The 26825-nt window shown below is 44.0% G+C and overlaps 1 protein-coding gene across 1 annotated transcript in view; it reads right to left on the reverse strand.

The window, feature by feature from the left end:
- Nucleotides 1-7737, reverse strand: part of LOC311219184 (tetraspanin-15-like) — a gene marked incomplete at both ends in the record, with an annotated part of 51992 nt that extends 44255 nt beyond the window's left edge. The window contains one exon of the mRNA XM_084302215.1: nt 7651-7737. Within this exon, the coding sequence (XP_084158341.1) occupies nt 7651-7737 (87 nt within the window). The remainder of the gene's footprint in view (nt 1-7650) is intronic.
- Between the last annotated feature and the right edge of the window lie 19088 nt (nt 7738-26825).

Raw genomic sequence — 26825 nt, forward strand, 5'->3', positions numbered from 1 at the left:
GGTAATTACAGGCCTGTCAGCTCATTTCAGTGCCTGGAAAAATTATGGAGAAGAGTATTCTGGAAGTTACTGAAAACCACCTGAAAGACAACACAGTCACTTGTCACCGCCAACATGGGCTTACAAGGGAAGTCCTGTTTAACTAACCAAATTAACTTTTACAACAACGTTACCCACGTAGTTGACCAAGGGAAACCAGTAAATATGAACTTTTTGGAATTCAGCAAAGCTCTTGATGCTGTTTCTTACAGTATCCTTCTGGACAAAACGTCCAGCGTACAGCTGGACAAATACACGCTACAAAGGCTAAACAACTAGCTGACAGGCTGCGCTCAAAGGGTAAATGGGGTTACATTGGGCTGATGTCTAATGGGTACTAATGGAGTTCCCCAGGGCTCCATTTTGGGGCCAGTTCTCTTCAATGTTTTATACATGATCTGGATGCAGGACTGGAATGCATGCTAAGTAAGCTTGCAGCTGATATTAATTAGGAGGAGCTGCTGACTCCCTTGAGGGCAGAGCGGCCTTGCAGAGAGATCTTGACAGTTTGGAGGGCTGGGCAATCACCAACTGCAGAAAGTTTAACAAGAGCATGTGCTGGATTCTGCACCTGGGACGGGGCAATCCTGGCTATATGTGCAGACTGGGGGATGAGAGGCTGGAGAGCAGCCCCCTGGAGAGGGATCCGGGGGATCCGGTTGATGGCAAGTTGAACACGAGCCTGCAGTGTGCCCTGGCAGCCAAACGGGCTGACCGTACCCTGGGCTGTTTCAGGCACAGCACTGCCAGCTGCTCAAGGGAAGTGGCCGTCCCACTCTGCTCTGCGCTGGTGAGGCCTCACCTCAAGCACCATGCACAAAAATGGTGAAAAATCTAGTGGAGAAGATGTAGGAGGAGTGGCTGAGGTCACTTGATTGTTTCAGCCCTGAGAAGAGGAGACGGAGGGGAGGCCTCATGGCGGGCTGCAGCTTCCTCTCAAGGGGAGCGGGACAGGGGTCAGGCGCTGCTCCCTGCTCTCTGGTGACAGCGATGGGACCCAAGGAAATGGCACGGAGCTGTGACAGGGGAGGTTCAGGCTGGATATTATGAAAAGGTTCTTCACTGGGAGGGTGGTTGGGCACTGAAACAGGGAAGTGGTCACTCCTGCTGGAGTCCAAGAAGTGTTTGGACAATGGTCTTACAAATACGGTTGAATTTTCTGTGGTCCTGTGTGGAGCCAGGAGTTGATGATACTTGTAGGTATTTGTCAGCTCAGGACATTCTATGATTCTATGCGAGCCAAGCAAAAGACTCCCAGCTCCAATGCATTTAAAACCCAATCCCAAATGGTGCTGTCAGCACACAGCACATCTCCTTTGCTCTTCAAGAGCACTTGAGAAGAGGCTGCTCTTCTGGCTGTGAATTGGATGTATAAAGGCAGCATTATACACCTAGCTGAAGAGTTCTGACCTTCATTTTACTAGGCTTTTCCACTCCCCTTCCTGCTTGTATATGTTTGGATGCTTGGGCTGGCTCTTGCCCTGGGTTTCATAGACCCCATGCTGTCCAGAGGGTGGCAGACATTAACACTGCCAGCCCACCCTCCCCAAGTTTCCCCCCTACATATCATGATCCCCAAAACTACTCATTCCACTATAGCACCTGCCTTGAGCACCAAATTGCTCTGAAACTCATAGAAAGCAACTAGATCTCAGACATCATAAAAAGTAGCAATGGATTATGACAAACTTCCGCCCCACCACCACCTCCTTTAATGGAATGGCCATAAGTGGAAAAAAAGTGGTGCTGGGATAAAACAAGTCTCCAAAAAGGCCTGTTTTCATCCTTTCAGCTCCTGCAGATCCAAAGCCAGCAAGGTGATTCCAAGTGTTTGGTGCTGTTGGGTGCCATTTGTCAAATGTCTGGTACTGAGTTGAAACCTGGAAAGTTTAGTGAGGAAAGTGAGGAGCATCCTGAGTGATTTTCATGCTGCTTTTTGCAGTTCTTCCCACACCAAATACCAGTGGAAAACTCCTTCAGGAAAGATGCTGGCTGCAGGTGCCCGCGTTCAAAATGCTGTACTGCCAAAGAGGATAAAACCTCCTTTTCTTATTCCTTTTCTATTGCTTTCACCTTTCTAAGGGGCTACATTGTTCCTAACGAGTTTGCTCAAAGCCTTCCTGCTAATTTGCTCTGACAATTCAATCCTTAATTCTCACACAATGTATGCTCCTTTGGGGAGATGATTTATATTCTTCTCTACTCTGGTAGGACACTATTTGTGGAGAGTTATTTTAGCTAGTTTATGTCCATCCACCACTATCCACTTCCAAGCTACATCTCTTCTGTAGACGAACTGAAATCTCTCAAAAAAATTAAGCTTAGACCTGTGATATTTTACAAAATGTTAGCGATTTGAAACTAAACACACAGGCCTATTTCTGATGACTGCCTTTTAATCACACTTTTATCTTTATCCTCTATTTTAAGCATCAGCTCAGCGCATTGGGATTAGGCTTGATTTAATGTTTCTCTCTTACACTGCGACCCAGCAAATACATTTGGATTTGAAGGTAGGGGGTAGATACTAACACACAAAATGCATCTCCTGCTAATAATCCCCAATGTCTCTCCTGCGTGACAATCAGAAACACTTTCTCCATTTTAATTAATGATATGTGATGTGAATGAAGGAAGAGATTTTGGAAATGCATGACGGAAATCTGGCAGTGAGGCTGAGGGCTGGAGACTCTGGCTAATGAAACATCTTGCACAGGCTGGGCTTCACCTGCTACCAAGGGAGCAAAACCAAGGAGGGTTTTCAGGATGCAGTGCTTAAAAATAGCTTTTCTTGGGCTGAAATCATCCTCAAAACATTTAAAGCACGTGGCATGCAGGAGGCTGTGCTGGTCCTTCCTCCCTGCATCACTGCATGCAGCCCCAGACCCTGCTCTGAGTGCATGGACGGTGCTGTGCACCTCAAACTCTTCCCTTCCCCAGGACTAACAAGCAAATTTGAAGAAGCAAAGTTGGCAAATACTGTCTTGATCTTCTTGATTTTTTTAGCTATCTCTGCTCAACTCCTAGTTTAAGAAGTCACCCAGCACTTCGCAGACTACTTGGCTTAGGGTTATCACTGTAGGCTGGACCATCTCCACACTCTGCCTGCTAAAAAGCACCCTAAAATTAAAAAAAAAAAAAAAGTGAATTGCTGCCACTCAAAGCACCTTCAAGCACAAGAAAGAATCTCACAGAGCAACACACACCCCAAGGAAGGGAATGGATGTATCGGTATGTCTCCCACCAAAGGGATATTGCAAAGGAAATCTCACTGGGCTTGTCTGGGAGGGGGAGAAGGGGAGATGGGATGTTATTGCCATACAAATTCCATCAAAGCAGGCATTTTTGATTTCTAGTGTCACTACCACTGTCTACTACCCACACTCTGTGGCATGGTAAGGCACATAATGAAGCCTGCCGGTAAATCCTCTGTAGTTAAATTATCAACTGCCCAATGATCACCTTAATGCAGCACAAACACCAGGATAGTCAGCAGCTGGTAATTACAAGTGCTCTGCAATGCATCCAAGACAAAAGGCAAATCTGCACTTGCTCTGTAATGATAGGACGATTATCCCATTTCTATATACTAACCATGCGATCAAATCATCACTGCAGGGAAAGACAGTGCTCCAATAGCAAAGAAAGGAGCTGAGGGCTGTGGGGTCCTGAGAGGGAGCAAAACTACAGGGAGTTTGGCAAAAATCTCACTGATTGAGGGGTTATTTAGAGCCCTTGGAGGACACTAATGCCACTAAATGTGACGAAAGGACATTAATGCACAGACAAGGTAAAACACAGCTCTGATTATGCTGGCAGTGCTCAGGAGTGCCAAATGGGAGGCATGACCTTGCAGCTAACCCACAGGTGTTACAGGGAGTTTGCAAAGGTGTCTCTGAGCAATGGATTCTCTGGTTCTTGGTGTTGCTTCTACATCCTCGTATGACTCGGCTTTTGCAAAGAGGCAGCTAACCAATGCTAACCAGAGACACACATGGTCCTACTCTCTCCTAAAAATCCCATTACTACCTAAGAGGTGCCGCATTCTCCTTTTCCAAGAGTCAAAAGACCTGAGTGTAATGGGAGCCACTCTCAGTCACAGGCAAAGCAAACAGGTCCCGCAAATCCCAGGGGATGTAAACATGGCCAAAGCAGCGCAACCTCAAAGCCTGCCAAGGGCCAAGCAGCAGACATGGCTCATTCCAGGGCAGGCAGCATTAATTTGATGAGTCAATGATAATGCCAGGCAGTAATTTCTCCTTATTTGGGAACACGAAAAAGTCATGACGATGGTGGCTTCAAGCCCATGCAGACCCAGGTGGACAGATTATGAGTCAGAGCACTGGTCCATAGAGGAGAGGAGGGAATAGAGCATCATTTTGCTCTCCATTCAGCTGACCAGACGTAAAACTCCAAATCTTGTTCTTCATGTACCTGGCTCACAATAAAATCAATTTTTCCAGTTTTTGAAGACCTGTCAGCCTTCAAATTAGCAGACAGGGCACTTATTTTCCTCTTTGAAAAGTCAAAATGTTTTGCTGTAATGTAAAGGTGAGAAAACATGATAAAGAAAATACTGAGTACTTTTAATCATTAAAGGATAGAATCATGGGATTAATAATACTGTGGTTAACTACATCATATAATGCCTAACCACTGATAGTATGTAGGATTGTAAAAAATATGCTTTTATGATGGCCAATTAAAATAGCAGTTTTTAAATGTATGGAAAAAGTAATAATATGAAAAAACCATTTATTTAAACAAATCGATTGACGCTCAGCTGAATCCTTGACAACATTTTCCTTGCAAAATGTGGGAAAGTTACTCATGAAACAGAAGATTTTACCATAACGGAAATGTTAAATGCAAAACTTCCTGTGCTGTTGGATTATTCCAGCAATCTCAGTGTAGGGGACAAATGAGTTTGAAAACAAGCCTTTGGCACCAAGCAATTTTCCTTTTCTAAGTCAGGTCACAAACTGAACTGCTCCAACAAGCAAAAAGGATGATAAATTGTATTAAATGTGCCTGGATAAAACCAGCAAGGAGAGCTGTGACATGCTGGCTGTCACACACCTTATGTTTCTTGCCCTGTAAACATGAACATCCAATGCACAGCAGAGGCACCACACAAAAAATAAAAGTCATAGCTATCTGCATGATAGCAGATTTTTTGTTGTTGTTGTTGTTTCATTTTTATTTTCTGGAGGCACAGACCAGATCTCCAGCAGTTTGGGAGATGATGAGACCTTCAAGAAAGAAAATGTAATGGGCTACAGTGATGTCAGCTGTGACTTGTGGTAAGCGGCAATAAACTGCTGGTCCAATCTGTGGTGCTCAAACCTCTGGGCAATTTGCTCCATGTGTGGTTTAGAACCACTATCAGAGTTATCCCACACTTCTTTACTGTTTTTCCCACCTATAAATATTTGCTTTCATTACAGGAAAGTGCTGGAAAGGATCCAGTGGTGTTATTCTCTCTATTCAACCAATTTGCTGCGGGCTGGGACACCCAATACTAGGAAGCTGTGATGCATCTCACCCCGAACCTCTTCAATCCTTCCCAGTGAATCACATCTTTTCCACTTCCCCCCCCCCCCCCCCCCCCCCCCATGGGGGCTACATTTTCAAGGCCTTCACTCAGTGCAAGCAAGAAGTTTCTGTACAATAATTATTATCAAGTGCATATGGCCGCAGTGAAGCCTGGCTCCAGTCACATCTGGTTAGTGAGACTGAGCAGTCCAGGAGAGCCACTGAATTAATACAAAGGTGACATGTGCAAATGAGGCCAGAAGTAGGTCAGGGGAGTGAAAAGGACGCCAGAGCCATGCAATCCATATGGACTCAGTGTTCAACACGCATGTACAAGGACCACCCCAAGACCAATAATGAGCAAATACATCCCTCTAGGTTGAAGCCAGGCTGGGTCAGAGCCAAACAAAATAGCCTTTTTTGCCAGTCACCAGGGAATTATGAAGTTTCTGCTTGCTCATGGATAAGCACACAGTAAGTAGTGTGCTCCTCCATCCTGAGCTCTGCAAAATGCCTGTCCCACAACACGCTCAGCAATCCATCAGCATCTGGCATCATGACTGTGCTCATGCATCCCCTCATTAATCTGCATTTGCAAAGTGCAGCCAAGACCTAGGTTCAAAGTGACTGAAAGAAAAAAAAATTGCACCTCTTCCCTCATCCCCATGCGGCTTAAAGGCATTTTTAGGAAACCACAAACTGAGCAAAACTCGGAGTTTTAGAGAAAACAAAACCATGGTAACAGGTTTTCCCACAGATTAATTTTGCAAGCAAAAATATTGCACTGTCTCTTACAAAAAACTCCAGGCAGCTTCACTCAAGCCAGAGGCACAAAAGCTTTATAAATTTCAGGTTTCTGACTCTCACTGAGTGCAGCAGGAGTCCCACAGGGGTTCTGGATGCCCTCAAGATATACTTGACATCTCTTTTCCCATCAGGAGCCTTCCTGCCCCAAAGGCCACACAGGAATCTAAGGAGATACTCTGGAAAAGAAAAGCCTTTTTTTTTTTTTTTTTTTTCTTGTTCTCATTCATGCCCTGAGGCAGACACAAGTTTGTTTTGGTGTGGTGAGATGACACACTTCACCATCCCCAGCTAGCAAGGATGAGCGTTGCTCTCCAAGCAGCTCATTGATAATAATAAAAAGAAATGAAATAAAATACAAAACAAAATAAAATAGGAAAAAAGCATTTTCAAACTTTGCTTGCAACCCTGTTTTCTGTTCTGCCTGCCTGGGAACACCACAGATACTTGTGCAATCAATTGCACAAATTAAATATGCATACCACTATACACACCCAGCCTGCAACAGTGCATGGGGCAAATATGATTAGACTTCAGGAGGAAATATCTGTAAATATTATGGACTGCATTATGCAAGATTAACCCAGGGAAGGTGCTAAGTTCACATCTAATCTGTTAACTGTGGATGCACTGTCCCTAATGGAAGAGGAATTTCCTGCCAGCTTCCCTGGCCCAGACACGTGCTTGCACCCTCCCAGGTGCCAGGGAGGCTTCACCCTGATCATATCTGAGTCAAAACTGCTTAAAAACAAGCTTCATTTTTTCCTCTAAAAATGAATAAGCCTGGCCAAATACCCACAAACGCCACATCCATGCTAATAGGCATTGCTGGCTGCTTCTATGCTCAGCTTCAGCCTCATCCCTATCAAACCACATAAAGGTAACAGCTGAGATGGGCAATGCTGTTGTCCAATAACTTCTTGCACCATAAAAATGTTACATTTCCATTACATTTCCACGTTTGTGATCCACATGTCTTGAAACTCAGCTTTCTGCCATAGAGGAGTTGCAGGAGCAGCTCTGGGGATGGACAGTCTGAAGATGATGGTCTTAAATCCATCAAAACCTGCAGTTTCACCCAGCATTGCCCTTTTTAGACCCAGATAGTTCAGGGCACAAGAGACTTTGCAACACCCATGGCACCTGATTTTACCACAGGGCTTTGATACCTTGAAAGAGGAAATTTTGACACTGGAAAGTCGTATCAAACCCATGGGACTAGCACCGTGGGGCCCATGCCAGTAAGACAGCAAAGTAAACCCGAGCACCTACCGAAAAGAGGGTAGCATAGGTGGACAGAGCAAATTTGACGCTGTAGTAATAGAGGAGGGAGTTTCGGCACTCGGAAGCTTGTGCCATCCCTGCAGCTCCGGCTGGGGGGGGGAGTTGCTCGCTGCTTGCCAGCCCCTCCCTGCCCCGGCTGCCCTCTACCACCGCCCGAGGAGCGCGGACATGCACCGCACCGCTCTGTGCGCAGCCAGCCTTCAACTTGAACTGCTTCCGCCTGGCAGGAACCCAGCGTGAAAGAGGGAAGGCAGAAGCATGAGCAGCTGGCGTTAACCCTTTACTGCCTTTGCTGTTTGGCTTTCTTGCTGAGATCGACAGCAAACCTCTGTTCAAGCAGGTTTACTTGAAGACGTGTTCCAAAAATCGGTGTCTGAGTAGATCTGTAGAAAATTTTTTACAGCAAATGTGTTGCAATCAGGGCTTCCTGTCCTTCCCAGAGTGCTGGAAGAGCCCAGTGCAATCCTGCAGTGAGAAACTCCAACACCCAGTGAAAGGCTGAGCAGGAGACATTTCAGGAGATGCACTTAATTAAGAGTGACATTCAAGAGAACGATTTTTGAGAAAACTTGGCTTTATCCTAGAATTTATGAGTAGTTTCAGGGTGACTCTCATCCCCACTGAATCACAGGCAAATCTGAAACCTCTGGTACAATAAATCAGGACAGAATGCTACAAGCACGTTGTAGACTTGTTCCCAGCATCATTTACCCGTCAGCCAGGTAAATAACCACCCATATTCCACAAGTGGCAAATTATGTCATATAACTCTTTCTAAAAATCAGATTTGTGCAGCATGGATGGGAAAAGTGATAAAACTCTCTGATTACTTCTATATGACAATGTTTATGGAGAATTTTCTGTCTGATGCACTCCAGAAAGGAGAGATTTCCTTATACAGTGTTGATTTTCACTGTTACTCAGACCTTGGGCTCTGAGGAAGTCTCATGTGCCTCAGAAAGTTTTTTTTTTTCTCCTTGAAAAAATAAAATAAAATCATTTGCACACCTGCAAAAGCAGTGTCAAGACCCTCTCCACACTCCTTGAACAGCATTTTCCCTTGCAAGCTGAACACCCTTAATCAGATGTACAGAGATCTTTAAATTTAACTTTTTTTTTTTTTCTTTTTCCTTTGACTGAATAAAATTTATACCATGCTTTCTTTTCTGTAAAAGATAGACAATAAGAAATAAGCACTCTTCTGGCTGCACAAATGCATACAGATGCTTTGCCACTTGCATCTGTAGAGCACTCAGAGATGAGGAGATAGAAACCAACCTTAAATCATACATTTATTTATTACTAACATTACCATAATGGATAGATAATGCACAAGCTGTGCTGGACACAATGGAGATGCAGGCAGAGCTTTTAGAAAGCTTAACATTGAGCTGAATAATTCTAAAGTCCGCATTTATGCAAGACTTGTAATTTTATTTAAGGTCGCTTATGTGTAATGTTCTCAGGGTACAGAGGGAGCAGGGAAAGGGGACAGGAAAGGAGCCTATCTATAGAGGAAGCAATTTGGGGTCACTGAGTTTTATTCCTGAATATTTTTCACCTCTGGAGATACTAGTGATGAAAGACTAACAAATAAAATAAAATACGATCACAGGGTGAGTCACCAAGAAAGGACAGTAAGATCTTGTACAAAAAAAAAAAAAAAAAAAAAAAAAGACAGACAAACTTAGGACTAGACACCAGGAATCCACACTTGGCTATATGACATAAAGATACCCAAGCTAGCTAGACTGCATCCCTAAGATGAACTCAGCTCATTACGTGAAAACCACACCTCCTGAAGAGGAAGTCTCCTCCTCATAAAAATATTACTCCTCACTGAAAACCACCCCTTACAGCATATGCATAGTAGATTAAAAATGCTACTGTATGTAGCATTTAATGTTAAAATGCTAATTAGAAATATAGGAACTTCTATTCACCAACTGTAATAATTAACTGATAATAAGGAAATAGACTAGCATAAAAAACTGTGATTGGGACAATCAGTGTGCTAGCTTTATGAAATTACTATTAACACCCATCTTTGCACAGACATGAAATAAGTATCTCAGCTCTGTGTGTTGACTGTCTCTTTGCACACTGGTGAAGAATCCAGTTTTGGGACAACACTAGCACATGCTACTGGAGCCAGGTAAAGGACCCAGAGAGGCTTCACAGATGTGGAACAAGCTAGCTTTTAACGGCTTTTAATCATTAACGTGGTACCATTCCTGGTAGCATCAAGCCCAGGCAATCATTAACTGCAGGAAGAAATGCCTCAGCTGGCATTTAACGCTCAGGACTAGCAAGGACTACAGAAACTGCTGGATGTCAATCAGCAGTCAAAATTTGGGGTTTTGCAGTCATTTGAGGAGGCAATGCTGCTACTGGGGGGAGATTTTCCACCAACAGAACCCCGTCCCCCTCCAACACCCAGGGATGGGGATTTCCCATCCACCCCACATATTACCCCAGGCTTTACAGGCAGAAAGTTTCCTGTAATAGTTCTGCAAAGCCAAAACTAAGTCTGCAGGAAAATGTGCTAAACCTTCTGAGGGACCATCTTGTGCTACTGATGTGCTCTCTCCACAGTGGTCTGCATGCAGCTGGCATAACAATAAACTTAAATAAAGATGCTGCTTCTTCCCTTGAGTGGGGTTCCCAAGCATATCAAATCACAAATCATTGGCATGATTAGTTTGACAAGCCTAGGCATGTGGCTACCTCCTCCAACATTACCAGCTTTACCTTTACCGTAAGTTTTTTCTCCAGCTTCAGCCTAGAAGTACAGAGAGGTCCTTACGCAGGATTTTTGGTGCTCTTGGGGCAAGGAGGGGACCTGTTTGACCTGTCTGCTTGTGGCTCTGCTAGGTGCAAGGCGAGCCCTGTGCAAGTAGACAGAACTTGGGAAAAGGGTCTTTGGGAGCTTTTGTTATGGATCTGGGGGTCAACGATTAGATCCATGGCCTTTTAGAGCTCTGCAGTGATTTTTCTGAGCTGCCAGATGGAAGCAGAGGTGCTGTGCACTGCTTTCAGCTGCAGCTCTTGGGTTTTGTTAGCTGCATATGGGACAGGGTCAACCAAAATCCTCCTTAGTATCCCCAATATTTAAGTGGTATGGGAACAACTGGCTTACCACTAGAGGTGGTAAAGGAGCAGGCAGTCAGCATTTGCTGATTCAATGACTGGGTTCACTGCCTTAATTGCATCTATTGAATAAATTAGTGAGTATTGCAATTGATCCTATTGCAATTCCTTACAGCCAAGTTGGAGTTGGAAAGTGCTAATTTAAAGTTTAGCGCTTCAGCCCAGGCAAAGTCACGTCTTTGCACACAGGACTGGTGCACTGATGGGATCTGTCCTGCTCTGTCTGAGCTGGGGAAGCAGCAGTTACAACAGTCTCTCCCAATCCTTCATCAGACAGCCACAACAGCACCTAAATTATGGTTCCTCCCAACCAGATTACCATTTAATTGCATGAAAAGTGATGCTGCTACTGCTCTTACTTGCACTTCTTTTGCAAGCCAGACACACTGAACTGTGAGGAAGAAGCACAAAGCAAATGATGCAGAGTATTGATCCCCTTGCTGACTGTGTGGATGCACTTGCAGCTATTTCACATCTCACAGTGACACCTAATTGAAGACAAATTGCAACCAAATTATCGAAAAAAAAGTGTCAAAAACGGAATGAGTTTTGAATTACTGTTACTCCCAGCACCTCTCTTCAGCTGCTGCCTGGGAAGATGGGAAGGTTCCCAGTACCCTCATTACAGCTTTGCTGCTTTGCAGATGGGTTTTCATCTTGTCTAAACCATGGGTGAAGGAAAGTTTTGCTAAAAGCTCCAAAGGAAGGGACAAATCATGGGCAAGTTATTCACAGTGAAGAGCTTTGCAAAAAGGAGCAAGAGGCAGGAAAAAAAGTTGTTGGACGCCCTGCAGCATTTAGAGATTCATCCTGCAAGGGAGAATGTTTGAAGCCAAACAGCATAACAGGCTTAAACTGCAAGCTACCTCCTCTTTTCCCAGCTGCCAAACCCTACTAAAACCCCATTTGCTGATTCAGAGTTTGATTTTGCTCCCTGTTATCCCAGAGCTGCAGAAAGAAACTTTAACTTGTCCCTGTGGTTTTATTCACTAATATTTGTGCTGATCTTAACCCCATTTGCAAACTTTGATGTTGCATTTCTAAACCAGTGGCATTTGGCTAATGCTTTATTTGACCTTTTAATGCCCCATGCTCCATGCTCTTCAGTCATATGCAGGTTTTTTCCTTCCCTTTCCCTTTCCCTTTCCCTTTCCCTTTCCCTTTCCCTTTCCCTTTCCCTTTCCCTTTCCCTTTCCCTTTCCCTTTCCCTTTCCCTTTCCCTTTCCCTTTCCCTTTCCCTTTCCCTTTCCCTTTCCCTTTCCCTTTTCTTTTCATTTTTTTCAATTAGGCAATGAATACACCAAGCTGCATATTTCTAAATGAAACCCTGTGTGTTGCATTCTTCAAACCTAAACTACATTTAACCACAAGCTCCCATATTACACAGTGCCCTTCCCCATCCTGAATTGTTGCCTTGGCTTCACTACACCCTCCTGCAGCAGATGAAAGCACCAACCTGTTTAATAAACACATCAACAAATGAAAAGACCTTCCATGGTGCAATAGTATTACTGAAGTGATGACTTAGCCTGTATTTTCCCAGGCAGGCAGTGATTAAAGTGGAAACATTTTGACTCTGCAAATCATGGCACAGCTGGCTCAATACAATAATGAGTGCAGCAGCTATAAAGAATAAAGTGAACCATGGGGGGGAAGAGAAATAGCTTTGAGGGATTAAGATAATAAGCAAGCAATGTTGCATGATAAAGAGCAGGAATAAAACTGAAGCATTAATGTGCAATTTTCTGATTTGTAAAACACTCTGATTACAAGAGAAGGGTAAAGCGTGGGTCTTGGGGGTGCCAGGATCAGCATCACACTGCAGACACTGTGCCCATGCCAGTGGCAAAAGCGATGCGGAGCAGAGGCATTTCTAGCTCCTATGGCTCAGTTTTACTCAAGCATCCTCCTCGGTTAGCACTGGTCTGCAGAGCATCACTTCTAATTGCACAGGATGGAGCAGTCCTCCATAAATCTGCATTATCCCCTCAGGAAACAACTGATGCTTCCAGCCTCAACAGCCTGAAGCCCTACAACTTTATTAGGGAAGGCAGGAGAGCATCCCCTTTTTTCTCTGTATTTTCAAGGCTTGTATGTGCCACAAGTTTCTGCTTTCTTCCTTATATATCCTACAGGCACCATTCACTGGGTCCTTTTTTTTTTTTTTTTCCTCTTTTCTCTTACTTTTTAGACATTTTGGTGTGTTCCGCCCCTGGCAACTTGCTCTGCTGAGAATCATTGCACCAGTGCTGGAGCTGAGTGGGTAGGTGCAGATGCACAGAGCTCAGGTTAAAAACCAACAAAAAAACATACATGATGGAACATCTGACAGATACTGCTTCGTCAAAATATTGCTTATAATTAGGGGCTAGTTGTACTGGGTCTGGCTGGGATGCAGTTAACTTTCCCTGCAACAGCCCAGACAGTGCTGTGCTCTGCATGTGTAGCTAGAACAGCGCTGGTATAACACAAGTGGTGTCTACTGCTGAGCAATACTGGCACAGCATTTCTGAAACAATCTTATCACTTTCTGGGCCAAGAGACATGGCACTGAGTGGGTGTATCACATCCCTTATCACCCACAAGCCTCTAGGAAGGCTGAGAGGTACAATGGACTGTTAAAGGCCATGTTACAAGCATTGGGTGCTGGGACATGGAAACAATGGGACATAAATCTACCAGATCTACTTGGCTAGTTAACAACAAAGGGTCTGACAACCATGCTAGTCCTGCTGAAACAAAACCCCTACACATGGTGAGAGGAGCTAAAGTCCCTGTAGTGTACGTAGGGAAGTGGATGGGGAAGGCAGTGTGGGTTGCTTCTGCCTCGGGAAAAGGCAAACCCACTTGTGGGATGGTCTTCCCCCAAGGACCGGGGTATACCTGGTGGGTAATGCAAAAGAATGGGGATATCAGGTGCGTGCCTCGAGGAGATTTAACCTTGGGAGAAAACTAATCTGTAATCTAAGTTATACGTAGTAGGAAGACACTGCAGGATCAACGACAGGTCAGCTTTGCAAGGAACCAGGCAAGTGCATCAACAACTCGAGCTAAGCTGGTGCTGGCATCCAGAAATCCAAGAAATCCAACTCTGCCTTGTTATAAATTGCCCCCTTAATTAATTTTCAGAGAGCATTGCATTAATAATAGAAAGGAATTTATTGAGTAAGCAACAGCAAGCAAAACAGCGCTGGGCGGCCGGGGAGTCTTGGCTCCACCAACGGCGCGCACCTCACCCCCGCCAGGGTCCCTTTTTATATCTTGGTAATTCTGGGATTACGCAGCACATCCTGGTATATTCTGCGACTGCGCGCACTGTTGCTAGGGGGTCGTCTCTGTCCCTCTGGTGGTCGTGAAGATGAAGGCCGTAGTCTTCCTCCGCGTTGTGGTTCAACTTCTTTTTTTTATTTGGTCATGTTGGCCCAGCGTGAGACAGGAATGCAGGATGTTGATACACTAGTTTAGCAACTTATCAGGAGATGGTTACATGAACTTTGCAGCAGTGTCTTTGAACAAAAGAGGCAACTGAGATGCAGAAGGAGAGAAGGGGAGGGGGTTCTCTTTTTTGTTACATTAAGCAAAAGAATTTTCATAGTGTCTAGCCAAGTATTATACATCTTACTTCAGCAGGGAGCTTTTGCAACTCCTGCTCCTCAAACGGAACTCCTTGTTTTATAATACAAAAGACAATGAACAAACATTTATTGTGTATTACAATCCCTCCTTTTTCTTTTAGTTACTCATTTTGTTCATTGAAGCTCTGCAATGCCTGGCTATTAAGAACTAATGTTTCCTCGATTCCTTCGTTGGTACTTATTGGCTCGTATTTGGCATGTATGAGCATTAGATGTGCCGCTTCTAAACATCCCTTTACAATCGCAATCAATTTATTAAAAATACACGGTCCAAAAGTTAGTGCTATTATTAATAACAACAAAGGTCCTGCTATTGTTGATAATAAAGTAGTAAGCCAAGGTGAATAATTAAACCAAGATTCGTACCAGCTCTGTCAGGCTTCATTCTCCCGTTTCCTTTTTTTTTTTTTTTTTTTTTTTTTTTTTTTTTTTTTTTCCAACCCTTCCCTGGGTCTTGCCATTGTATCTCTTACCACTCCAGTGTGATCAGCATACACAGCATTCCTCTTTCAGAGCTGCAAACAGCCCGTCCTGTTGTAAAAAAAAACAAAAAAACAAATCTAATCCCCTACGATTTTGTAACACTACCTCTGAAAGTGACCTGATAGATTTTCCAGGACTGAGATGGATTGTTCAATTTGTGTCAGGTCCTCGTCCACAGCAATGCGTAAGGAAGTAAATTCTTGATTTTGTTTAACCAATGAGGCTACCCTGGTCCCCACTCCAGCTCCTCCCAGGATTATTAGGGTGGCCAAAGTTAGAGCCGTGAATGGTTCCCGTCTTTCCAGATGATAACTTGCCACTGTGTGCTGGGTATACATACAATCCTCAGGGTGGTATAGAATCCTTGGTATAATTATCACCTGTATACAAAAATCACGAGATGCATTAAAGAGTTTTAGTGATAGACAAGGAGTTACGCCCACTCACGAACAAACCCACCTAGCGTTGTTGGCTGGGATTAGCCACTCGGTTGATTGTTTTCCATTCTCCATGGTATTACATAGGTGACACTTCCCACTAGGAACCGTGCCCACACACCTACCACCTCCAGTGACTTGTGTTAGTGTTACCCTTATGTCTTTTCCCCAACTGCAATGTAGAGGGCTGTTCTTGTTTGTGCGGGTGGGCTCCCCAGGATCCCCAATAGCATCATAATATGAAGGCCTTATACTAAAGCATAATCAACAGTGTTTTGTTACATTTGGGCTTGTTTTGTTTAATAATTGGTAACTGGCATTCATGACCCCCCCATATGTTATTCTCAACTATGTTATCATTCTCAGCTTTACCTGAGCTTGTAGGGCTGCTGAGGGTTGGCACTGTAGTATTTTCCACAGGCTGGATTCCCTGGACATTTTCTGACAATACCTCATTTGTTCCTACTGCCTGGGGCCTATCAGCATCCTCCTTTTTATTAGTATGAGTCCTCCCCTATCTGTTCCGTGTTCGTAAAATCTGACATTTTCCTAGTACCCAGCTAGTATCGTCCAAGTTTGTTATATTTATATATAGAACCTTGCAAATTTCTTTACTTCCGTGGAAGGTTCCTGTATACCCTATACCATGCCCTTGCCACCTGTAACAGGGATCCACTTGTCAATTACAATCTTGCGGCCCATATCCACTTGTAAGAATTTATTCCGACCAGCCCCGAGTGTCCAGTCCGTAGCAATGGTTTCAGACCCCCAGTATGCACAATAATACACGTTCGGGTAATTACAGTACCCCTTTCCTGGGTTAGAACTTGGGCAGAAATGAAATCCTGATTGGTTAAAGCATGGCTGCACTGACACCAGGTCACATAATGTGATGCGGAAACTGGGAGCACCCGCTGTCGTTGTTTGCTGGATGATGAATTGATCCTCCCATCTGATTAAGCTCCATTTAAAAGGCTGGTGGGGATGTGCAGACCCATAGCTGACCAAAACGATGATACTGACTCCCATGTATCGTAGGAGGTGGTCGGAGCCCATCTAAATTGTCGGCCCCTCAGTCCCCCACCGTTTTCACTTCTCTGCCTCGCTTGTCAGTTCGGTTGCAGCGAACTACAAGGTATCGGTTCTTCTTGGCAGCAGCAGTGTTCTTCAGGGGAACCTACCAGGGAGCCTTCGAAACAGGGCCTCCTCCCCTTCCCACGATACACAGATAATATACAATACTTATCGAGTCCGTCTTAGTGTCAGCTTCAAGTCGTCAGGGCCTGGAGCTGCCTCCCATTTACCTTCCCGGACTGGTCCTTTCACACGGCTGGCATGCGTCCATCCTTTCTGCGCAGTTTGAATAGCCGTTTCTGTGGTAAGCAAAACAACAGAGGGGCCTTCCCCATAGTGGTGTTAAAAAAAGTCTCTTTCCAAGTCTTAATTAGAATTGAGGGTGATCAAGTGGCAATTCCGAGTCATAGGGCATACCATACAGCATTTCAAAAGGAGAAATTCCTATACCAGTTCTGGGCTGTGTCCATATGTTTAACAGTGCAAGAGGTAAGCATTTTACCCAAGAAGCCTTAGTTTCCAGCACAAGTTTTGTTAGTTGTTTCTTAATTTCACCATTCATTCGCTCTACCTTTCCAGAAGAGGAGGGGTGCCAAGGGCTGTGAAAATCCCACTCAATCTCTAAGGCCTGCTTTAATCCTTGCAGTAAAGCTTTACACCCATTCAGTCACGTGGTCAATTAGGACAAACAAGTAACTCAGTAAAGTCTACCTGTATACTTTGGAAAGGTCAAAGCCCTGGCTCCCGTCCCCCTCTAGACAGGTTACAGAAGACCATTTTATTTACCCTTTGACATATAGTACATCCTCTGCATCTGCGCTTCCCTAAAGTATATATTCCTACACAGACATGCTTTCTTAGAACAACATCACACATTGCTTGCACCTCCCAATGACTCTTCTGATGTAAAACAGTTAATATTTGCCTCATTATCACTTTATTCAGCATTTCTCTCCCATCAGGGAGTATCGATTTTCCTTAAAATGATCCACATATTTATAACATTAATACCTCCTTGGGAGGTTGTAATTACTCCAAAATCTTTTTAGAATTTACCCAAATAGATAGGTGGCCCTGTAAACCCCTGAGGTAAAATTGTCCACCTATATTGTTGCTTCCGCCCCCATTTCAGGGTCTTTCCAGTCAGAGGTGAATATACATGTATGTTTGCTCTCAGGGCCAGAGAGCACTCCATTAATAACACTGTTATTCCAGTCTAACAATTTACTATTTGAATGCCCAATTTAATCATCAAATCCCTTCCCAACAAGTTAGTCTCTGCCTTGGATACATACAATAATTGCCCAGTGATCATTTTATCCCCTGGTCTCAGCTTAGTATTCCCCAAAAGTGGCACTATTATCCCAGTCCCTTCTACCCCCATCACATTTAGGGTTTCATTGGTTAATTTAATCTCTGATGCTTTACAAGTCAGTAATGACTTAGCTGTTCCAGTGTATTGGGTTTGATGGCAAGGTTTGGGGGGTGTGAGGGGTGTGGGGGTGCGAAACTGCAGTGGCAGCCCCCGTGAAAAAACAAAACAAAGCAAAACAAAAAAAAAACACAGAAACCTCCCCATGGTAGATAAGGGACAATTTCATCTGGCCCTAAAGGGGCCCACTGCTACCCAGAGCCAAGCCATAGCAACACAGTCCGTGCCTCTGTGAGAGCACGTCCACGAAAACAAACAAACAAAGAAACAAACAAAAACCTGCTGCTCAACAGCAGTTGGGAGAGCAAGAAACCCCCCCGCAGACACCAAAGTCAGTGCAGAAGGAGGGGGAGGAGGCGCTCCAGGCGCTGGAGCCGAAGCCCCTCTGCGGCCGCTGGAGAGGCCCCTGGTGGAGCAGGCTGTTCCCCCCTCCCAGATGCTTGGGAAACTGAACAAACACCACAGCAAATATGCAAATATACCAAAACTTCTAGACTGTTACTTAGATAATGCCTACATCACCTTTCCCTGCTCATTCAACTTCGAATACCTTTAACACTTTCAACAAACCTTTTAACACTTCCTTTATCTTTCTCTAGCCTTTACTTTTCTAATGCCGACATCAAAGGCTCAGTCAGGGGCCAACTTAATTCCATACCTTTTCCCTCCAAGATGCTGAAACAACATCAATATACAACATTTCATCCTGTTTTCCTTCTTTCCACAAAAACAACATTGACTGTAATATGGTGTTATAATTAGTAGTTCCATTTAGGGGCCACTCCGCTCCATCCTCTAGTTTATAAAGTGGCCACCACTGATTACAATATTTGATAAGAGTTCTTTTACTTTCTGTACCCTCTCACCCCACTATATCCCTCCAATGTGTTAGTATACATCCTAGGAGGCTTTTCCTCGGGATTTCTTTGCTTTGAACTTTTCCTATTGTAATCTACAGTGGTTAATATTCCACCGTTTTCCTAGAAGCTCTTTACTAGTCAATCCCAATCCCTTCAAAATCCACAATATACAGATACACAAGTAAAAACAGACCACTGTAAATTAACTGCCTGTAGACAATTACACTGGGGACATTTAAACCTGATGAGCCGATAATATGCCTGGGCAAATTTTGTTCCCTTAGACATACACCTCAATGGCAGTTCTTATATTTACATATTAACATATTAACATATGTATAAAAGAACACTTTAACAAAAATGCCCGGGCTTTTATATATACAATATACAATGTACAGTTATTATTCCAGTTAGAATTATTCCTCAGCAGCTGCAAACATTATGCCAGTTGCCATTAAAGATCACTTACCCTCCTCCTGTCTCTTTCTTAAAATCTCAGACGTCCCCGGAGTTAATGGGGACTGCCACATATTCCTAGTCACTGGTCCCTGAGTGCTAGAATCAGAGTTGCTATCAGAGTCTCCCCGGGGTTGCAGATTAGGAAGCCCGGGAGTCGGAGGGGCTGCAGGTGGGGGTGGTGGAATATAGGGAGGCAGTGGGGCTGGAATCTCTAATTCTCGGTTTATCTTGTGCCTCCCATCCCCTCCTTTTTCTTTTAGAGGATATAAATTGGCTCGAGTTTCCAAGCTGATCCACAAGTGTGCATATTCACTTTCTTCCAAACTAAAAGGTTCTTTTGAGTTTACATAAATATTTAGGGCCTGGCAAACCCAATCTTCAAAGGACCCAAATACAGGCCAGTAAAGGTGGTCTCCTCAAATCTGTTTACCACCCCAAACTTCAACACAATAATCTATCATTTTTACTTTATTCATTCCCCGCCTAAAAGGGGAATCCTCCCAATTTTTAATCATTAATCCCGGGGTAACCTAACATCAGACGTTCCCCCGCCCATGGGACCAGAAGGCTTACTCTTCTTCTGTCCCATCTTCTGGAGTGCCTTCACACACACACACAAATCGCTTCCCCCTTTTCGTGGCCCAGTCCCTCGCGGGATGTGGGAACCGCACTACCGAGGGGTCCGCACTCGCTTCGTCCGCAATTGGACGTCTCACAACGACACGCTCCAGGATACCCAACCCCAACCGAACGGATCACCGGCCTATACTTACTCACTCCTGAGTCTTCGTTCGGTCTTCGTGCACAAAGATTACTAGGGGTTGCCAGCTTTATTTGCTTGCTGCCGAATTTAGGGTTCGTCGGTGAAGGATTTGAATGAAAGCAGTCCTAGCGAAGGCCGCTGAAATCAGCGGGGCGCCCCCTCCGAAGGTCTTTCAATCAGATTGCCTTCATCCGAGTCACAGCACCAAATTTGTTATAAGTTGCCCCCTTAATTAATTTTCAGAGAGCATTGCATTAATAATAGAAAGGAATTTATTGAGTAAGCAACAGCAAGCAAAACAGCGCTGGGCGGCCGGGGAGTCTCGGCTCCACCAACGGCGCGCACCTCACCCCCGCCAGGGTCCCTTTTTATATCTTGGTAATTCTGGGATTACGCAGCACATCCTGGTATATTCTGCGACTGCGCGCACTGTTGCTAGGGGGTCGTCTCTGTCCCTCTGGTGGTCGTGAAGATGAAGGCCGTAGTCTTCCTCCGCGTTGTGGTTCAACTTCTTTTTTTTATTTGGTCATGTTGGCCCAGCGTGAGACAGGAATGCAGGATGTTGATACACTAGTTTAGCAACTTATCAGGAGATGGTTACATGAACTTTGCAGCAGTGTCTTTGAACAAAAGAGGCAACTGAGATGCAGAAGGAGAGAAGGGGAGGGGGTTCTCTTTTTTGTTACATTAAGCAAAAGAATTTTCATAGTGTCTAGCCAAGTATTATACATCTTACTTCAGCAGGGAGCTTTTGCAACTCCTGCTCCTCAAACGGAACTCCTTGTTTTATAATACAAAAGACAATGAACAAACATTTATTGTGTATTACATGCCTGCCCTAAGTGATTGCTCTGGCAGATAAAGACTAAATCATCACCAGTTCTTATGAATGATTTTGAGAAAGACCTATAGAATGAAAAGATGTACCTACCTATCAATCTGTTAAAGGGCAAGGAACAATGGTGATGAGAATACTTATATGCTAAAGTACATTGGACCTGAGAGTGACACAAATGTTATGGAATAAGAGGTGGAGGTTATACTGGGTCTGGCTGGGATGGAGTTAACTTTCCCTGCAACAGCCCAGACAGTGCTGTGCTCTGCGCTTGTAGCTAAAACAGTGTGACAACACAAGTGTGGTGTCTACTGCTGAGCAATACTGGCACAGCATCAGGACTCCCTCTAACCCCCCTGAGAGCCAGCAGGCTAGGGGTAGGCGAAAAGCAAGGAAGGAACATCACCAGGGCAGCTGACCTAAACCGACCAAAGGGATATTCCATACCATCTGATGTCACACTCAGCAATAAAAGGTGCAAAAAGGAAGAAGAGGGGAGGGGTGGGCTCTCGTGGTGAAAACGTCTGTCCTCCAGAACAACGGCTACATGCGTTGAGGCCCTGCTTCAAGGACATGGTCAAGCATTGCATGTTTGTGGGAAGTAGAGAGTAACTTCTTTCCTCTGCACTTCCACGCAGCTTTTGATTGTTGCTTTTTTTCCTCTTTTCCCCTTTCCATTTTTTCCCTTTAGTTGAATTGTTTAATTAATATTATTTTTTCCTTAGTAATTATTTTCCTTTAAATAATTTATCTTTCTCTCAACCCGTGAGTTCTTTCTCTCCTTTTCTTCTTCCCTTCCTCTTCTGAGGAAGGGGAGTGAGATAGTGGTTGTGGAGTTCAGCTACCTTGCAAGGTAAAACAACCACAATGTTATGTTCCAGAGTACAGAGACAGCCAAGCCAGACTTATAGTACCAAATATATATAACTATACATAAATAAACAAAATTAAAAAGAAAAAAACAGTGTTTGAAAACATAGAAGCTATAATTGCAAAACAAAGGTGAATTTGTAGCTCACAGCTGGCAGCTTTGATTTTTTTTTTAAGATGTTTTATTATTTCATAAACCACAGGAAAAGAGGTGTTTTTTTTTTTTCTATTTTCTATGCAAAAGATGTTCTCTGTGTGCTGTCTGCACAGTCTGAAAAGACTCAGCTCCAAAGCATTCCACCAGGTTGACGACCTGCTACAGCACTTAGATATATGCAAGTCGATGGTGCCGGAGGGGATCCACCCGCGGGTAATGAGAGAACTGGTGGAAGAGCTGTACAAGCCACTTTCCATCATTTATTGGCAGTCCTGGGTATTGGGGGAGGTCCCAGTCGACTGGTGGCTAGCAAACATGACGCCCATCTACAAGAAGGGCCAGATGGTAGACCTGGGGAACTATAGGCCTCTTAGTTTGACCTCAGTGCCAGGGAAGCTCATGGAGCAGGTTATCTTGAATGTCATCATGCGGCACTTGCAGGGCAACCAGGTGATCAGGCCCAGTCAGCGTGGGTTTATGAAAGGCAGGTCCTGCCTGATGAACCTGATCTCCTTCTATGATAAAGTGACATGCTGGGTGGATGAGGGAAAGGCTGTGGATGTGGTCTACCTTGACTTCAGTAAGGCTTTTGACACCATTCCCCACAACATTCTCCTTAAGAAACTGGCTGTTCACGGCTTGGACTGGCATATGCTTCGTTGGGTTCAAAACTGGCTGGATAGGTGGGCCCAAAATGTTGTGGTGAATGGAGTCAAATCTAGCTGGAGGCCAGTCACTACTGGCATCACCCAGGGCTCAGTACTGGGACCAGTCCTCTTTAATATCTTTATCGATGATCTGGATGGGGGGATTGAGTGCACCCTCAGTAAGTTTGCAGATGACACCAAGTTAGGTGCATGTGTTGATCTGCTCGAGGGTAGGAAGGCTCTGCAGGAGGATCTGGAAAGGCTGGGAGATGAGTGGTTGGAAAGCTGCCTGGCAGAGAAGGACCTGGGAGTATTGGTTGATAGTTGGCTGAATATGAGCCAGCAGTGTGCTCAGGTAGCCAAGAAGGCCAACGGCATCCTGGCTTGTATAAGAAGCAGTGTGGCCAGCAGGGCTAGGGAAGTGATTGTCCCCCTGTGCTCAGCTCTGGTGAGGTCGCACCTCAAGTATTGTGTTCAGTTTTGGGCCACTCGCTACAAGAAGGACATCGAGGTGCTTGAGAGAGTCCAGAGAAGAGCAACAAAGCTGGTGAGAGGTCTGGAGAACAAGTCTTGTGAGGAGCGGCTGAGGGAGCTGGGATTGTTCAGCCTGGTGAAGAGGAGGCTCAGGGGCAACCATATTGCTCTCTATAGGTACATTAAAGGAGGCTGTAGCGAGGTGGGGATTGGTCTATTCTCCCATGCGCCTGGTGACAGGACGAGGGGGAATGGGCTAAAATTGTGCCAGGGGAGATTTAGGTTGGATATTAGGAAGAACTTCTTTACTGAAGGGATTGTTAGGCATTGGAATGGGCTGCCCAGGGAAGTGGTTGAGTCACCATCCCTGGAGGTCTTTAAAAGACGTTTAGATGTAGAGCTTAGTGATATGGTTTAGTGGAAGACTTGTTAGTGTTAGCTCAGAGGTTGGACTAGATAATCTTGGAGGTCTCTTCCAACCTAGATGATTCTGTGTGATTCTGTGATTAAGTCACTGCAGTTCTCTCTCTTCATTAAAATGCTTCACTAATTAACTGACAGCAAATCACAAACTCATGACTGCCTCTCTTACTCAGCTGCGTGTAGCAGAGGCACAAATTCTTCCCAGACTTCCCACCAACATCAATGTGCAACTCTGGGCCAACACACTCCATTCCTATAGCAATAGAGAAAACCAAAGCCTCTAACACAATGAAAGTTTTCAATTTGCAGATGTTATCTCCAGAGTGGCTTCTGTTTTTTTTTTTTGTTTTTTTTTTTTTTTGTTTTGTTTTGTTTTGTTTGTTGTTGTTGTTGTTTTGTTTTTTGTTTTTTTGTTTTTTGTTTTTTTCCCCCAATCACGCAAGCCCAGATTAGAGCCCTGACAATAAAATAAGCATTCCCCAGTCCAGCTGTACTATCCTGATCTCATTCGCATGCCTTCAAGAAAATAGGAACCTGAACAGTACCCTCCTGGGTACGTCAGAGTCTAGGTAGTTTGGTGTTAGTGTTGGTGTTAGTGCCCATCGCCAGCAACAAGGACTTCCTTCCCAAAGCCACTAACAATGGTGGAGGATATAATATAAGGAGAGGAAGCATCTAGAGGAGTAAAAAAAAATTAAATAATAATAATAAAAAATTAGTACTCTGCATGCCCAATCATCCTTGCACTTTCTTGCTGATGATCTTGAAGAAGAACATGGAAACTGGCTTTCTCCCTCTTGAAAAACACATGCCAGAACAGGAGGCTGGGTTGAGCAGATCCCTGTGATTTGCCCATTCAGTGGTCTTCTACTCACCTAGGGTTTCAGGGTTGTCTTTTCCTCATGTTGTTTCCTTGAGACCCTATAGTTTCATGGATATGATGCATAGCCTTTCAGGCTATAACTACAGAACAAATTCCTTTATGCTCTTGTATGCGCAGCTCAGCTTTATCACTCTCTCACACCAGAAGTCTCCTAGGCTTAGCCATTTCTACTACTTCAAACCTGAAGCAGAAATGCCACTCTGATACAGGCTTCTTGCGTCTTATCCACCTTCTGGAGCTGAGTCTCATGCCTTGGATATGATGATGATAACTCATCTGCAATGATGGACAGTAAGAAAAAAAAAAAAAACAACACAACAACAAACAACAACAACAACAAAAACAAACAAACAAACAAAAATAATAATAAAAAAAAAAACAGAGCTGAACTATATATCAAACCTTATAGAGCTCTAGAGCAAAAGCTGAAACACACAATGCCTGAAATCAACTCATCACCAACAATTCTCACCCAAAATTATGCATTTTATGAGGAATTCAAAAGCTTTTATACTCCATGCCATCACAATATGTTCGTTAAGGGAAAAAAAAAATCACCTCGCAGTACAAAGTCTTTCTACGCTTTTAAGCCAACACTAGATCCTTTAGTGTACCTTAGAGGAGCATCTGAAGCAACCAGAAACAAATATGATTAATGGGAAGGAAAAGCAGTCCCTGTACTAAGTTGTCCTAAAGACTAAAAAGCCAAACATCAATCTGAGCAGCACTGAAAGCAACTGTAATGTTCTGCAGCTGCAGCATTAATCACCCTGCTCAACTACACTGTGGAGAGAAAAGCCAACATCTCAAGGTAGAAAATAATCCTGGCCATATGCAGGACCAAATTTTGGTTTGATGCCATTGTGCCAAACTTGCAGTTTGTCTCCATACCTCTGGTTAAAAACCAGCACAAAGCCAGGTGATACCAGTTCCCAACAGCTACTACTTGCACGAAGCACTAGCAGGATACATTTGTTGGATATCCCAGGGAGAGAAAATATTTACAATCATGTGACATAACATATGGATTTGTGGGAACATAAAAAATAAAAAATATATCAGGGTAAATAAGAGAATCTCTCTGTTGGCCAAGTAAACTGATTTATTACACTTCCAAAATGTTGCTTTTGCTGGTAGTCATAAACCAAAACTTATAACTCAGAGACAGCAGAGCAGTAAAGATGTGCAGTAAAGGATCACCTCACTTCTCAGTGTCCTTCAACCCCTATCTAGCATAGGTCGCTTCCATTTTGAAGCCCTAACAAGTAAAAGGAGGGCCCTGAGGAGCCACTGTAAGGTACATTTATGTATACTGTAGCCCTAAGTAAACAACTGCTTTGTGTTTACAACCATACATACTTGGGAGATGATTAAAGAAAGCAGAAAGCACACAAATTCAGTCCTCTGACACCCAGACATTGAATAGAGGTTAACAACCAACTCCAATTTCTCTATGGCAAATATATAGATTTTTTTTAATCCTTTGGTTGTTGCTTCCTTAGATGTGTCAGTCACACTACGTGTTATTTTAAAGTCAAGCATGCAGAAAGAAGAATTGAATAACTTATTGCCAAAAATAGTCACTTTCCCTTTGAAAGTCACCTTCCTGCTTCCTCTGCATTGCACAGGCTTCATGGAGGAAAAGCCTCTCAAATTGTACAAATTTGCTATTTAAAAGCCATTTTGCATACAACAGGTTTCATTTAGCTGCTTGCTAAATCCCCAAAGGGCACCAGTTCCTATTTTGGACTGAAGTTCATGCAGGAGAGAAGCACACATTCTCTGAACACCTTCTGCAGAGTCATTTAGGTGGGCTTACACACATGCTGTGGAGCGTCTTTGTCAGGGGATAACATACAAATGAAATAACCAAGACCACCCCCCCTCCCCCCCCGCCCCCACACACACACTATTTATCCTACTGGCAATAGTTCTTTCACCCTGAAACCTCTGCAACTTCCATACCTAATGGAAAAGGTGGGACTGCAAGAGCTCAGGCCACCTTCCATGCCTTACAGCTCTTGAATTTCCCCCAAGCCTGAATTTTAACTCTGAGAAACTAAACTGCATTTCACTTCTTGAAGACTTTTTTTTTTTCCTCTCAAATCTCCAAACAACTGTGCCTACTGCTTTAGCAATAGCTTCACCACTCTATCCTTGCAGTGGTTGGTGGCGTGGGATCAACATGTACAGACCTCACACAGCTGAACTCAGAGCAGCTGGGAAAATACAGACTGAGTAATTTGCAGGTAGAGCTTGAGAAACATTTGCAATGCAAGACAGCAGCGCCAAGTGCCAAGCAAGTAGCTCAAGTGGCCTTTCCACCAGTGCTCCCCATTGCGACCTAGTACAAATCATTGGTACCTGTAGCAAGAGCTACTTTCTGTTTGGGCTTTTGTCAGTAAAAGCACTGATGGCTTAAAAATCCCTAGTGCTTACGTAAGCCAAGAGACATCAGATTCTGATAAGCCTCTGGACAAACACACTGAACATATGCTTTGCCATATTGACCCAGATTGAATCCCCAAGAAGAAAAATTGGTTCTAGATAGAGAAATACTGTTCAGCATCAAATAGTGAAG

Source organism: Netta rufina, assembly GCF_964035555.1.
Source record: "Netta rufina genome assembly, chromosome: 27".
Lineage (NCBI taxonomy): Eukaryota > Metazoa > Chordata > Aves > Anseriformes > Anatidae > Netta > Netta rufina.